Below are 16,886 nucleotides of genomic sequence, written 5' to 3'. Positions count from 1 at the left end.
CTTAGTCTTTTCTAAAAACTTTATCGTTAGTTTTATTCCATCGCATGATATAAGAGACTATAAATCAACACTGCAGGCCTGCCTCTTGTAAGTCACACTTAAAATGCGTGAAAAGTCAAGTTCTAAAGGGGTTATGCTTTCAAGTTGGTATTCTTTGCAGAAATAATATCTATAATTCAGTTGCATTTTGCAATTTGAAATTTCCTTCTTCGAAAATAATTTTAGTATTTTTTGTGAAATTACAATACCTCATGATTTTTACAAATGCTCATTTCTTTCTCCATTGCTCTTAGGTGAAGCTGTGGTATGACAAAGTGGGCCATCAGCTGATTGTAAACGTTCTGCAAGCAACAGATCTACCCCCAAGAGTAGATGGGCGTCCCAGGAATCCCTATGTAAAAATGTATTTTCTTCCAGATAGAAGGTATGCAATAATTTTAGAAAAAGTATGCAAACATCTTTGCTAATTAGAAAAAAGTAGAGTTTCCTCTCTTGGGATACAGTTTCATATATGTTTTAAAGCTTTATCGAGGTAGAATTGACATACCCAAAGTTCCACATACTTTATATATATATATATATTTTGGTGAATTTGCACATATGCATACACCTGTGATATAGCTTTAAAATGTAATATATACTTCTCTATGAGGGAATAAACTATATTAGCCCTAAAAAAATTCCCTCAAGCCTTGTGTTTCTTTAAAATAATCTGCCAGTTTTAAAATTGTCCATTCCCTTGTTTCCACATCTGTTAGTCTTCGACAGCTACATCATTTAGAATGTACCTTTGTGTATGCGTTTCTATAATCGTAACTACTGCCTACATTGTAGTTAAAAGTAGAATCTTATTAAACTCGAGAATCTTTTCAGACTTGGATATTAAAAGTTATGAATTAAAGAGAGTAAACATCCCAAGACCAGCACTGCATGTAACTACAGTAGGTGGCAGCATATACTTGCGTTTGCTTTTTCATTGACAAAACATACTTATTTTTCAGTGATAAGAGTAAAAGGCGAACCAAAACAGTAAAGAAAGTACTAGAACCAAAATGGAACCAGACTTTTGTGTATTCACATGTGCATCGTAGAGATTTCAGAGAACGGATGTTGGAAATAACCGTGTGGGACCAGCCCAGGGTGCAAGAAGAGGAGAGTGAATTCCTTGGAGAGGTGAGGGGTGTCCTGAAGATCCGGGTCAGACGCCTCACGAGGCTTCCGTGATGTGCATTATTATGGCTGCTTTTATTATATCTGGGGAACAGCGCTTGATCTAACCTGAGAGCTGCCCTTTCAGATCCTCATAGAGTTGGAGACGGCGCTTCTAGATGATGAGCCGCATTGGTATAAACTTCAGACTCACGATGAATCCTCACTACCTCTGCCTCAGCCATCACCCTTCATGCCACGGCGACACGTCCATGGGGAGAACGCCAGCAAAAAGCTGCAAAGTAGGTTAAGGCTCTTTTCAGTTACCAGAAGTAATTGTGTCGTTATGATCGAATCCGAGATGAACATTCAAGGTGCTTTTTCAAATGTTCATTAGAGATCGAAATATTGAAAAATCAGTCATCTATATAAAGAGACTTGGCAAAACCATTTTCTGCATTTTCCCAATGAAAGTAATATATACAATATAGTGGAGTAATTCCACATCTGAAAGCTTAAAAACTGTCAAATATAATTCTTTGCCCAGTCCTGAAGAAGTTGTTCATTGGTTGACTGATGGGGTAATTTTTGTCATTATTGGTGGTTTGCTACACAGAACATCTTAATAACCGTATAATTCCTGGATATTTTTAGTATTATTATTTGTAAGAAACAATTTTTCAAAAGCATTGTAAAGTTGGTTTGCTGTTGTTCATCTGGTGATTGGGGAAAACATTTTTTTCTGTACTTACTCATTAATTTTTGAATTAATGACAAAATCTCTTACTGAACAGATGAAACTTAGAAGCCTCATTTTGGTAATCTGGAACCAAATTGTTTTCCTCATATAATTAAATACTTCATGTTAGTGCTTCTCTGATCAATCATTTCCTCAAAATTAATGTTTCATGCAGTATGATGGCTAATTTTGAGGGCTAAACATAAATATTTTATAAAAGGCCCTGATGCCCTTTCAATAATATGAACTCAGTAGAGTTCCAGCCAAGAAAGTTCTCTTTGAACCTTTCCACTCAGCCCCATCCTCCCTGAACTGCAGAGGAGGGCGCATAATTGGGTAGAAAACAGTACACACTTTGCTATAGACCTTAATTAAAAATAATTTGAAGAGTCAAAATACTCTTCGATGAAATCCCCTTCCTTCTCTGTGTCTTCAGTGATTACAAGGATGCTGAGAATATGTGATCCTTGGATAACAAATATTTTTGTTAAGCATCAGCTCTGCATTAACTTTGTAGTATGTATATGTATAACTGAATCACTTTGCTGTACACCTGAGACATCGTACATCAACTCTACTTCACCAAAAGTGAAAGTATTTAGTAATAATGTAATCAGCTTTAAAAAAAAAATGTGACCATGTCCTCCACGTTTCCTGACCCGAGCGGACACAGAGGTACCTGTTTCCCTTCCTGTCGTGCAGGGTCCCAGCGAATCGGTGACAGTGACATATCAGACTATGAGGTTGATGATGCCCTTGGAGTGGTTCCTCCAGGTGCGTGAGGGAGCGTGGCCGGCGTCACTGTGCTTCCGTGCTTGCTTTCCTGCCAGCTTCCAGACCTCCTTGGGTCCCATATTGGAGATGTAGAGCACGGGGGAGTCTGGATTATACTATTCCATGGTGACTTGTCTTCCAAATTATTAAGAAAGTTTGAGATGGACTAGTAAACTACTCATTAACATCCCCACTTAAATTAGTCAGGGTCCCCCTTAGAAGCTAACGAAGTTAAAATCATCATTTCACAATGCTCCGAGCAGAAGTGAAAATATGACTCTTGAAAGGATAGAGTTAATTTTTTAATAAAGCTTCCATTCTCCTGTGTTTTATGCTGTATGTCTATGACTTCGCTTCCTCCGTTTCTGAAAATAATGTAGCCTTCCATGGAATATACTGAGACAGGTGCATGGCAGGGTTTTAAGTTGCACGTGGCATGGCTTAGCTTTTAACGCTTTTGTGAAATGCTCAGCACTGATTATACCTAGAATGTGTCTGTATGTTTTAAAATAAGGAAATGCTTTAGAAAGATTCAATATTCGTTTGAAGTCAATGTCTTTTTGTCATTGTATAAATTAGTAAAATCTTTGTGACACTGTGCAGTTCGAATCTGTGTTTCTCATCTGAGTCTAGTCAGAAAGTGAGTCAAACCAAGTAGTGAAGACGTATTTTCTTGGCACTAATCCTGTTCCCTTTATTTACTAATGAAGAGTAGGGAGATATTCAAATAAGAAGACATGAAAGAGAAAATCTTGGGGTATATAAATATGAGTTCTTAAAGACATTTCTTTGGGACAATATTGACAGATGTTCCCTTAATTTACATAATTTCTCAGGTGGGGATGCACTTAATTTGAGGGCAATGATTTTGGTAAAGTCAATAGACATTACAAAGACTAGTGGCTGAGGTCGCAATTTAGAGAGATACATACGACTTCATTAAAACTGGGAGAAAATTATGGACAGTTCCCTAAAATTAGGCTTCATTTGCTCCGTGAAACTCAGAGAAAATATCGTCTTTGATCACTGTATGAAAGTAGCAGATATCTTAAAAACAATAAATCTGGTTCTGTGCATATCTGTGTACTTAGATATTACTCCTTGATATCAGACCATCAGGGAGAGTTTGAAATAATAGTGGGTAATTGTGGATAACAGTTCATGTTTGGCTTTCTGAGTTTGTTGATTTATAAAAGGATCAGAATAATTAGGCACACTCTACCCAGAAACTTTCACACAGAATTTAATAGAATATTGTCTTTATGGAATTGAAAGGGGGAAGGTAGTTGTCCATGGTACCCGTTGGCATATTTAAATAGAATTCAGATGATTCCTTATAGGAAAGGGGTCTTGTCAACAAACCTTTCTAACAAGAATCTTGGCTGTTAATTCGCCTTCATGTTGTCACTTCTAACTCATCTGAATAGAATTTACTTCTGTGGGTGGTTCTCACAGGCTATTCACCTAAAATTTCACATTTTTATGATGAGGCCGGATAGCGAATGAATGAATGAATGAATGAACGGCTAATTCAACAAATACTTACAAAAACGATGAGCTTCTTCTTTTTTCCCTGAGAGACCACATGGATAACAGCCAAAATGGGAAGTATAGGACCGACTGCAGTGGTGTTAGTGTTTGGAACAACCAAAGAACACTGAATTCTAGATATATCTCTATTCCATCCTGATATAAACATATGATTATATATGTTTATATCAGGGATTATCCTTTTACCATAGAGAAGCAGTGTCTGAATTGTCATTTCAAATGATATCCATTTTTATTTAGCATTTCAAATGTAACGAGGCAAACTTTTAATAGAATATAACTAATAAATTACGTAAGCCAATCAGTAATATTTTATGTTCCAGAGATTTCTTCATAAATTAATAAAGGAGATAATGGAATTTTCTTATATTTTAGGGGGTGCTCTTCAGTGATTCAAGATGTATATATGGTAACTTCTAAAGATATACATGTGTGGCAAATACAATACAGCAAGACACACAGCAATAAACAGTACATTTTAAATAAAGAGGAAAGATAGTAAAATAAGGGCAAGAAGCTAAAATAAAGTGAGGGGATAAGTTAATAAACAAGTGTGTTGATACATTACCAGATATTCTAAGAGGCTGATTACAGATTTCCTAGTGTAAACTAGAGAGAACTTTGTTCACGAGTGGATGCCAGGTAGTTCTACGTGTGTTTAACACACTCAATGAAGCTTCTGGTTACGTTTGCTGAAGAAGCTGGAAAGTGTCATTTAGATGTTCTGCCACAGCTGGGCCTTGAACTTCCTAATACCTGGCTTCTCTAGGACCACAGGGTTCTATGTTCTCGTTTGATGTATTACCACCTTTAAGCAGTTGAGACCTCCAGAGCTACATCTTACTACCTTTATAGTTATCATAGCCTTATTGTTACTTAAAATAAGTAATTTCAGCTGCTTAAGAAGAATAAAAATAACCACCCACGGAATGCCCTCATCTGAGGCCAGGCATCTGGCAACCTCAACTTTCAGACCATTACTGCAAGGTCAGAAAATGGAAAAAAACAACACAAACAACCCGATAACTTTGAACTAACTGAAACATTGAAATGAGCATAAAATAGCAGTTCCTTCTTACCTTTTTCTGAAGGCAGAGTGCATGTTGTCAACAATAAACTAAACATAACATAAAAAAATAAATTATTATAAAAAGCAGGGAAAGACCTATGAATGCATATTAGGATAGGATAAAAAAGACATTAACCTCTATGTAAGTACAAAGAATCCAAGGAAAAATTAATTATACCCTTTTACAGAAGATGCCTAAAGTCTCTAAAAGTTACTTCAGAATAATTATTCCAAATCTAAAAGTTCCATTTATATACCTTGAATATTCATTGAAATCTTGAAATGGTGCTCCCAATTCAATACTGACCTTCCATGATTATAATATAATTGATACCAAATGGTAATTTAAAATGTTTTAAGTAATTCAGACGTCGGATTAATTATCTTTAAAACAGCCACCATTATTTTTTAATATTGAACTATGAAATAAATTCACTACATGTAAATTTAGTTGGTATCGTTCTAGACTTAATATTACAATTTGTATGTCTGAACAACAAGGAAACTTTCTACATGAAATTCAAAATAGTACCTGAATTGCTCTTATTTTTGTCATAAAATGAAATTATAAATTATACCACTTATGTTTATATTATTTGGTCCTTTACTGATGTTTTTAGAGAGTGACAAAATGGCTGAGCTTCTTTGGTGTCAATATTGTCAAATTGGCCTTTATGTAATGTTTAAAGACCTTCCGTATATTCTAAGCTTAGTCAAAAGATTATACAATCACAACAAATAAACTGCTGGGGAATTTAGTCTGCCTTTAATAATAATGTTACATGGCATATTTTAAAAATAATGTGGGAGTTGTCAAGTAAATAAATGAGCAGCAGTTCAAGCTACCTTGTTAGACTTAATGTTTTCATGGTTGTGTACATTTCATGTAGTTGTAAATATCATTATTTTTCCTTTGGCCACGGAATTTTTTATTTTCCTTCCAATAATAGCAACAATGACCCTGTGAAAACATTTAATTAAACTGTAACTATGGTTTGCTATTTTATCTTAACTAAATCAGAGATCATAGAAACCTTTTGGTTTCAAGGGAGAATGACTTTTAGAATTTAATTTTAATTTTAAGTAACTGTATTAACTTAATTATGTTAAGTTACTAACACATTTGTGTAATAGTTTCAGATGTCTGGGGTAGATTTGATAATTGTTTCTTTCGGAGGGTTGATTTGTTCTGCATTATTGCCGTAGTCAGCTCCACCCATACCCTATTTTCATTTGAAAATTGCAGTATTATCTGTGGTCCTCAAAATTCACACTCAGTATTTGTTATAGTGAAGACCTGCTGCTCTTCTTTGTCGATTAAAATTGGTATGGTAGCATCTTTATTTTCTTCTTAGGGAAGCCATCTGAAATCCAACTAACATAATTTATCCTTTGGCAGAAAAATTCCAATAACATTCAAAGAGACACTAAATTTCTAAGCATTGACTTGTATATGAGTAACACACTGTCAAGTGCTTGATTTGTGTTGCTACAAAAATCACTCTCTCATTCCGTAAACTAGTATCCCAACTCATCCTGATGTCTGAGGCATCAGCTGTCATATTCGTCATCAGTATCTCCATGGTAACCTTTGAGCCAAACTGTACCCGGTCCTCATGCATGTGTATGTTACACTCTGTACATATACTTAGTAGTTTTGACGATAAGGCTGGTAATACTGATTGCATGGCATTTATCTTCATAGGTCAATGGCCGCTTTCCATATCATTTGATGTCTCCACATTAGCACTGACACTATAGAAGAATACTGACTCGTTCTTTGTGTATACTCTTGCCAGTAGGTTATAGGTCTAGTGCTAGAGAAAGCAAACCTTCAACATTAACTGTGCCAGAGCAGCAGAGAGCAACGCATCACCGCTCACGGTCGGTGTCTCCTCATCGTGGCGATGATCAGGGGAGGCCGCGTTCCCGTTTACCAAATGTGCCATTACAGAGGTAGGCTTCGAGAAGAGCTTAGCATCCTTGACGGTACTCTTTATTATAATACAGTGCAAACTGCCAGAAGACTCTAACAGAAATGAAATAATGGTTTGGTCAATCAAGTTATTTTTTTCAGAATCCTTTGTAGGCAAAATGCCTTTTTATTCATTACCACAACCTATGCAACATTCTGTCCTCTAATCTCAGGTAATCTCCCAGGGAGTGGAAGAAGTCAGTGTTGCAAGCACCATTTTTGAATAACTGTCTTGTATTCTGTTTGCTAGTTAATTTTCTCCTGTTGGGAGAAATTGTATGGTAATAAATTAGACCTGTGCAGAGAAGTGGCACAAATGATAAGGTTAAGAGGCAGAATGCATTTTTAAGAAATTTGGGATTGTCTCTTTGAAGCACTTTAAATGTTTGGAAAAGCATATAAAACGGAAGTTATATCGTGCTGTATTTCATCTCACCCTGAAATACACTTCTGAAATTTTCACTAAGTATGCAGATGAACATCGTGGTCCTTTTTTGATGGAAGTAAACAAAGGAGGTTGGAGAAATACAGCACAGGCAAAGCAATGGTAGAGAATAAATACCTTTAAAACAGGTATTTGGTGATGAGGCCAGCACTTTTCAAGCCGTGTCAGTTATTTGCCAATTACTGTCCATTCTTTCCTGTTAGTCTGTCAGCCTGTTTGGGGAAGGTGGTACATTGTGATGCATATAAATTTTTGCAATCATTTCAGGAGTTTAGATGAAATTCATCCAACAAGAAGGTCACGTTCTCCAACCAGACACCACGATGTGTCCTGCAGCCCAGTTGGTCACAGACCCGGAGATGTGGACAGTCAGTGTCTATCAGAACAAGACAGGTATTTGTTCACGTTATGATCTCAGCACTGTATGTCTTCTTTGCTCTGTTTTCGTCTATGATAGGTATCTTGGCATAGTGCAAAAGACAGGAAAAGTATTTCATCATTCAAAACTGAACTTCTCCCAAGGAACGACTCTTAAGATATTCTAATAGAAATGCAACTCTGGGAAATATTTGACTAATATTATATTGTCATAAAAGGTGCATTTAAAAAAAATCAGAATTTATGTTTAGCCAGTTTTAAATGTACAGTTTGTTGTTGACTTAGATACTAACCTAAATTATAGAAGGGAGTCTACATAAGCAATTTTCAAATATTTTATTTTTTGTGGGTTGCAGTCTTTGGGATATTATTTATGTAATTATAAAATTATGTTTTTTCTGCAATAAAAAGTTTTTGGGTACAGGTCACCTGAAAGACAGTTACTATTGCAGAGTTTCTGTGAAAACTTCAGCAGTAATATTTTTTAGGACACCTACTTCTCATAAAATGTAGTTACCTAAAATGTCTATAAAATACAAAATATTGAAATGGATTTTTTCTTCTATGGATGTGTACTTAGGCTTAGTTCTGCACTTATTTGATGTTATGACTCCATGGTTCTACATGGCCGCGGACTTACTCCTCAGACCAACGCCCTTCCTGTAAGACGGGCCTGACCACAAGCTCAGGATCTGTTTTGGGTTTTTCAAATCCCCAGCTGGTTGAATTGTGTCTTGTGGCTTTTTGAAGTGTAGAAACTTTTAGGGAAGGGTAGGGAATGAGGTTGGTACACAATGATTGATTTTTGCTGTGTAGTCAAGGACACAGAACTCAAGGAGAGCCTCTCAGCTCCCTAACTGTCACCCTGCTGGAGCCATGACCTTCAGGAGTTGAGGTTGTGGTACTTACTGGGACAGAGCACTGCTCGGAGGAGGGGGTCCCCGCTGCTCAGGTGGAGTGGAGTCAGGTGAGGGTCCCTTTGTTGACATTCACTGGGGCCACCATGAATTTAGGTGAGGAGGGGGAAAAAGAAGGACTTCTGGACCAAGTCATTAAATAGAGTGAAATTAATTTGAGTGTAGAAAAAGTATCAGTTTTAAGATAAAACATTCGTAATCAAGTATGTTCTTCGTTGGTAAAGGAGAAACAGAATAAGTGATATTGCATTTTACAGGCTATAAGAGCCAAGAAAACTGTCATGCTTTGAGTTGCTAAAAAGAAATTTAAAAATTTAGGGTTCCCATTAGTATCAGAAAAGCCAGATTTATAGGGCTTTTGCAAGTTATTAAAATACCTAAGTGTCTAGAATTGGAAACAGATTTCTACGTCTTATTTGGGGAAGGTTCAGTTTAGTTTCGTTTTGCCTTGATACTCTGTGAAATCACTTTGAAATACAATAGCAAATCAGCAACAGCCAGTACTTCGACCATAATGTTTGTACTTTATTGTTGAAAATTTTAAAAGTACTGTCATGTTTATTTTTGTTTAACCTCTCAAGCAAATATGCTAGTGTAGACAATCTGGTTTCTTCCCTTTTCATGTTGTCATCGGCATACCATTGGCATAACCCATGTCATTTAATGCCTCATAACTTATCTGTTTCACTCACCACCCATCCTGTCTGTGCAGTGAGCTTCTCATGCTTCCCAGAGCAAAACGAGGACGAAGTGCAGAATGCCTACACACCACCAGGTAAATACAGGAATTTGGTGACGGTAACTGTGTGTGATGACTCTTTCCATTCTACTCTGCTTCCGTCTCCCCCTTAGCGGTATTATTATGAATACGTGAAATTAATCTCCCCAGTGTTCAAAATTGGTTTTGTTTTATATGGAGGTTGTGGAAAAGGTTCCAAATATATTTGAATTCTGATCCAGGCAGACTGCTTTTCTATCAAAATATTTGAAATCCAGAGGCTGCTGAGCCTCTGTGGAACTGTTTACACATTTCCAAAACCGAGGAACCGATTTCTGCAATTAAAATTCTAAAAAAAAAAAAAAAAAAAAAATTCTATAACCTCGCTGTGAGCCCCGCCACACACACACACACACACACACACACACACACACGCACCCATCTAGACACAAGAGGTCTGATCTGCTGTGCGTGGCAATGTTACTGTTTCCGTGATTATAAGTTCACTTTGTTTTAGCCTTTTTTTATTTTTATGTTTTGATTCTACTGTTGTTTTCTTTCTGTTTGCTTTTAATAAGATCTTTACCACTTCATTTTTAAGAGCTGAGCTTCAGTTTCCTTCTTGATAAAGAGTGCGGATATATGACCTGTTAACTTCTAAGCCCTCCCTTCCTTCGTACCCTCACCAGGTCAGAAATGCTACACTACCAACTTTCCCATAGAGACACGTAACGGTATAAAACCTCCTTAAAGATGAGAAGAAGAGGGGATAATGTTATTGTCATCTAAATTGGAGCTGAGAACCTAGCACTTTATTTTCATCTCATTACATCTTGGATCTCATATCCCAAATAAGTCCTTTTACAGATTACTCACAGAATACAGTCTGTGCGTATTTATTGTCAATATGAAGTTAATGGAAGGTAAAGAAGTAGTAACTAGGTGAGACAAATGAACCAACACACACAGATAAACTCTTTCAAATATTATGACCAATAAAGAGTAAACAGGAGAGAGAAGGAAAGAGCTGTACCTGGAAAACCTGAGACGCAAACACAAATGCAGGTTTATTGTGTCTGTGTGGACCTGGGCTTCCGCTCAGGAATTGAACATGGTCACCCGAATGAGAACTAACTTTTTACATATATTAAACTCTCTTAGTGATAACTACTGCCCTGTGTGCAGTGCCACAGGGAAAAATGAGGGATGTTAGTTCTGTTTGCAAACTGGAGAAATAACGTAAAATCCTAACTATTGTAAAAAGCAGCTCAATTCTTTATAATTCGAAAGCCTCCAGCCTTACTTTGGTTGTCCTGACAAATAGTTTAATAGGAATGATTTCTTTACAGATTCAGAAAATTTTCTCATGGTCCCATTGGGGTGATTACAACTATAAAACACAAACAAAACAAAGCTTTCATATTTATTAGGCACCTGGTGTGTGCCCAGCCCCCAACATGTGGGTATTTTTAACACATTCACCCCAATAAGCTAAACAGAATCACTAAATATATTGTTTTTCTTTCCGTTACATCCCACTTTCAAAGGTAAAATAACAGGATAGGCACAATAGAATAAGCTAGTAGTTTCATCATTTTGTAAAATCTTATCTTCAGAATACAACCTATCGTATTCACTTACGACTTTTAAGAATAAAACCTGTGGATTTACTACTTTCCAGTAAACAAGGAAAATAGCATTTCTTGAGTACCAAGCACAGTGGTAATTATTTAATGAATTTTATCTCAATGTCCTGACAATAGTTGTATCATATGAACATTTTTATCCTCATTTCACAGATGAGGAAAGATGCTAAGAAAGTAAGAAAGTTTTATTTGACATGTAACAGAGCAAGGATTCAAAATCAGGTCTATTTGAAGTTTTCCACTGAACTAGTTTTTCCAGAAATGTGTTCCGAGGAGTTGGTTCTGCATGAAGTTCAGCCAATTTAAGAGTTTGTGAGTCAAACATATTTTGGAAACTTTGCAAATTAAAGCCACTCCCTGGAGATTTTATACGCACAGTATATCAAAGTCACATACTACAGAAATCTGTCTCATATTGTTTAATTCATCCCCCCCCCTCATTGTTATTATTATCAAATGCTTTTTCCATAAAACCTTTCCTGAGACAGTCATGTTGTACAGAAAACGCTGTGGCTTCCTTACTGTGTCCTAGACCCTTTGTACCTGTTATTTCACTTAATCCTCACACCATCCCTGTTAAAGATTGTTATTTCCTCCATGATACAGATGTAGAAAAAGGCTTGATGACTTGAATCATCCAGGTTCACAGCCAATAAATGGCAAAGCCAACGTGGACCTTCAAACTAAAAACTGTGGCCACTTTTCATTCTATTTCCATTCTCTGCTGACCCCTGTTAGAGAGTACCCCTCCAAAAAAATTCACTTTTGAACCAATTGCTTAGAAAAGTTATATAGCAACTTGTCACTAAAGACAGTTGCCTAAGGTTTAGGAGTTGAAAAGAAGATTCTGTCTGTGAAGCAGGCTGAATCCTTTGCTTCAGTAAAAGTGTCCTCAATCTGTGCTCGTATATGGTACTTTAATACATTTTAAACCACAGCTTTAAAAGATTTCCTGAATCAACCATTAGTATAAACATGAATAAACCCATGGGGGTGTTTGGTATTTAACGTGTCCTCAGCAAATGTTTCTTCTATTCCTGATTTATCATACTTTAATGTAAGCAAAAATGGACAATAGATTTTCATTATTGACAGTTAAATTTTGTAGAAACATTATTAAATTACCAAAACATTCATTGACAGGACCTAGTTTACCCTTGGTGATATAGACAGTCCAGATGTCCTCCTAGGTTTTAAAGGCATTCAGATGATGTTGGGCCTTGTTTCTGCCAAATGAGAATTCATATTCTGGTTGCAGCTAATACCCATCCCACCCAATTTCTGGTGATAAATGTTACCTGCTGTTGGGTTTGTATCCAGAAGGTGATAAATGGAAAGGACTTGCCCACTGCAGTCACCTCTTGATCTTCCTTCCTTTACTGCCTTCAGTACCGTGACCAGCCTTGTCCCTGCAATGCTGGTCAGCATTTTGCTTGTTATTAGAATAGTAACTTTTAGTCATATTAATTCCCAAATTTCGTAAATTATCTGATTAATACTTTTAGCTATGCATTATTTCCATAGAAGCAGGTATAATATTAAACAGGGATTAAATAGTAAGTTTCATGTCGGTTACTTCATAAAATGTAGGTCTCAAATCTTTTTCAAATTAAGGCTTTTAAACTATAACTTAGAGTCTTCATCTTAATTATGAAGACAGATGTCTATGATTCCATATTTAACAGTTCTTTTCCTACCTTCAAATAATTATTTTGGTTTTTCTGAGGAAAACGAAAGATCCATCTGTGTTTCTAGCTTTCTAGGTCTCCTACTTTTTTCATATCCTGATAAAATTCGCTTCAAATGTATCTTTCTGTTTCCTGTGTGTCTGCGTTCCCATGTTCCAGACATCTTGTTAGGCACTATAAAACATTACCGCCCAAGATGTGCTTGTTAGAGAACTGTTCCCACTGGAATATTTACAGGTAAGAGTCATAACAGTGAGTCTCAGTTATAAACTAATCCCTAATCCCTCACCAACTAAAGATAGCAAATTTACTTTCTAATAAAGCATTAGCTCTTCCTCTTAAAATTAATTATATTCAGAGAAAACTCATGATATCTAAAAATAACTTTAAGGGGGAAAGGGGGGAGGGATAAGTTGGGAGATTGGGGTTGACATACACACTCTACTACATATAAAATAGGTAGCTGATAAGAACCTCCTGTATAGCACAGGGAACTCTGCCCATTACTTTTTAATTATATGGGAATAGAATCTTAAAAAGATTGGATATATGCATATGTATAACTGATTCATTTTGCTGTACAGCTGAAACGAACACAACAGTGTAAATCAACTATAGTCCAATAAAAACTAATTTAAAAATGTAATAAAAAAATAAAAATAGCTTTAATTATAAAACCTATGCTAGAATATTTCTCTAAATGAAATCTACTTACTCAAATATCAGATCTCTAGTCGTTGTCTTCTTTGTCATTTATTTGTTGTTTTACTTGTTGATTTCGATTATGAGAATTGATTTTATATTATTTTATTTTTGGACAATTTTACTTTGTGGAGCTCAATTCTGCCTGCACATACTAAAACCAAACCCCTTCACCATGAATGCTTTCACTCGAGAGCACTGAGGTTTACTGATGAGATTCTGGTTAGGTAAGGACGTTTGGACATCATACCGTCCACCTCCCCTGTCTAGTGTTTGAACCAAAATAGCTGAGTTGTAAAATTTTCCTCCTCTGCTGTCCTTCATTTTGTTTTGGTGTGGCATCTGTCCTTGGTAATGAAGTGTTAGGCATTTTGTTTCAGTGCTTTCTGTATCCAGTTTTTTCATAAGTAGGTGTGACTTAGCCTCATTTTTTTCAGTCTGAGACCCTTTTAAAAAATTATGCAAAGCAATTCAAGCATAATCTTTGTTTAGTGTCATTTTCTAAACAAAACTGTGCACGGCCATCCTGTCAGCGCTCACACCCTTATGAACCGACTCGCAGTGATTCTGCACTTTGTGTAAAGGGGACAGGACTCGATGCTTTCCTCTCTAACTGGTCTTCCTCTCTCTGTTTTCTCTGTCTTTCTACTCCACCCTGGATGCAATGCGCTGGCACTAGTGACCTGCAGCCCTCCCTTGACAGGGCGAGGAGTGCTAGTACCAACTGCTTGAGACCAGATGCTAGTTTGCATTCACCAGAACGAGAAAGGTATAAAGACTTTCTTAATTTCCTGTCATTTTGTACAGTCATTTTTTTCCCTATCACTTTGTTTTGTGTCACTGAGTCTCACAGCTTATTCATCCACGTTCACTTGCCGACTGTCTGCATTTCCCCTCCCTTCCGTACACGCCTGTGTAGAGATGTGTGTATGTGGCAGAGCCAGAGGGAGCACATACACATATTTCCGTGAATGCTGTTGCAAATGGCGTGACGTGATTTGTAACTGCTGCTCGCTGCTGCTTTTCCCCTTTTGTTGCTGTTCAGTGGTTTTCTTTACACCTACTCAGGGAGCCTTCAGTACGCTGATATGGTTGTGAGGGCCAGTGAGTTATCTGAAGGGGAAGATCACTTTCCTAGTACTTCCGCTGATAAATAGTATTTATGGGTTCAACTACAATCTTCCATAAACGCAAAATAAGAATCTTATTTAGATAGAATACTTCCCTTGTGCATCTATATTTGTTTTTTTTTTAAATCAACTGGCTCTTTGATATAGATCTTTTGCCTTAAATTATACTTCAACAAAAAATAGTATGTTTATCATAGATTTCCTGATGCCTTACAAAAATAAAGGCACATTATATACACACATATGTAATTTTGCTGAACACTTTAAATTGACTGATTAATAAATAATTCTGACTTTAATTCAGTGATCATGTACTACGCTGTCTCCTAATTGTGAGCAGCTAATTTTTCCATTGTGATGGAACTTTCTATCCCAGTAAACTTGGTTATAATTGATAGTCTTGGTTATAATTGTTATCTCTTTTCAATTAGAAGTTATTCACTGGAAATTTGCATACTACCTCTTGACAAATCCTGAAGAAAAAAGTTTAGTTGTGTTAATGTAACCCACTTTTCCTCTTCTTCAGAGGCTGCTTAAAGCTTTCCTTTAGCAAACTCTCTAGTCTGATTCTACTCATTTATTTATGAGATATTTATTTCTGGAATTTAATGATTGGCACAGGTAGACATGTTCATTTTTTAGTGTCTTCATAAGATTCTACTAAAAAAATCTACTTTTTAATTTTGTATTCTTTTGTATTTGCAGAATTTGTAATAGAAAACAATGGAATCTAACTTTTTGTATTTCTTTACATTTGTAGAAGAAATTTTAGTTGAAATGGGCTCTTCTTTAGTTGAATGGGCTCTTCTAAAATCGCAATTGAAATTGTTTCATTATTCTCGTTTGTTGTCTATTACCCCCCCCAAAATATATACAAGACTAGGAAGAAAAAATATTTGTATATTTTTTTACTTATTATTATTTCCTTATATGTTTCTGGTTAGTGTTAAAACAAGGATAGAATGAAGTCAGCGGAATCTTCTGACTACAACAATACCCTAACATCTTAAATATCATCTATATTGGTTCTGTCTAATAGAAATACAGTTTGAGCCACATGCATAATTTTAAATTTTCTGCTTGCCATATTAAAATATGAAATTAACTTTAATACGTTAGTATATATCTGAAATATTATCATTTTAACATATAATCAATTAAAAACTGTTAGGGAGATATTTTGCATTCCTTTTTTCGCAGTGCTCCTTGGCCCCTTGTGGCTACTACATTGGACAGTACAGTTTTATTCTGTTGCTGAAGCCTGTCGAGCACGTGTTTTCTTGTTGCACTGAAGCCAGAGAATTCACAGATCCATGTATTGGTGAATTTCATCTCTGATAATACCCTTAGAACAGGCCAACCTGTAGACAGACAATCTGGCCACGATTCTTTTACAGGTCATAGTGAAGTCTGAGTGCACTCACTTATGATACGTACTTTTGATAGAAGAAGAGAAAATATGATTGAAACCTACATTCACTCTATCTATTGAATAAAAACGAAATTTCCCCTTGAAAAAAAATGAAAGGGGACTGGAATTGGTATTACTAATGTTCTTTAACTTATTGGGGTCAATGTGTTGTCAAGAAGAAAATAAAGTGAGATGAGTTCTCATCAGGAAATCTACAGATGCCGTAGGTGTGTCTTGGTGTGGAGGATGCCGTCCTTCTGGGCACAGACCTCTGAGCAACTTCGAAACAGGACAGAGCAGGACCAGCAGTGGGGGCTTTGTGCTCTTTGGAAGATGCACCTGTAAGTCCCCAGACAGGATGTGAGGAGAGTAGGAACTGGGGAAGCTTTGAGGGTTTTCCAGGTTACTTAGTTCTTGTGACTGACCAGAGAGCTGATCAATGCCTGACATATACCTAGTAGATAAGATATTATAGAAAAGTTGTTAAAGACATAACTTCACATTCTTGAGATGGTGACATATCAGTATTTCCACAGCCTTGTAACCTATCGAGGTCAAACAATTTGCTGATTCTAAACCATCTTGATGAACATG

The 16,886-nt window shown here is 36.3% G+C and overlaps 1 protein-coding gene across 40 annotated transcripts in view; it reads left to right on the top strand.

The window, feature by feature from the left end:
• The window catches only part of RIMS1 (regulating synaptic membrane exocytosis 1), a 465,974-nt gene that overhangs the window by 314,166 nt on the left and 134,922 nt on the right, over positions 1-16,886 (top strand). For 13 of the 40 annotated variants that reach the window (XM_057527869.1, XM_007166652.3, XM_028168787.2 and 10 more), the window contains exons 8-15: positions 294-424; positions 1,002-1,173; positions 1,298-1,451; positions 2,591-2,662; positions 7,082-7,238; positions 7,970-8,095; positions 9,710-9,772; positions 14,431-14,520. In XM_057527869.1, the coding sequence (XP_057383852.1) occupies positions 294-424; positions 1,002-1,173; positions 1,298-1,451; positions 2,591-2,662; positions 7,082-7,238; positions 7,970-8,095; positions 9,710-9,772; positions 14,431-14,520 (965 nt within the window). The remainder of the gene's footprint in view (positions 1-293; positions 425-1,001; positions 1,174-1,297; positions 1,452-2,590; positions 2,663-7,081; positions 7,239-7,969; positions 8,096-9,709; positions 9,773-14,430; positions 14,521-16,886) is intronic. The other 27 variants (XM_057527863.1, XM_007166653.3, XM_028168792.2 and 24 more) reach the window with 7 other exon arrangements.

This window comes from Balaenoptera acutorostrata, chromosome 14 (assembly GCF_949987535.1).
Source record: "Balaenoptera acutorostrata chromosome 14, mBalAcu1.1, whole genome shotgun sequence".
Lineage (NCBI taxonomy): Eukaryota > Metazoa > Chordata > Mammalia > Artiodactyla > Balaenopteridae > Balaenoptera > Balaenoptera acutorostrata.
This window is presented reverse-complemented; position numbering and strand designations above follow the sequence as displayed.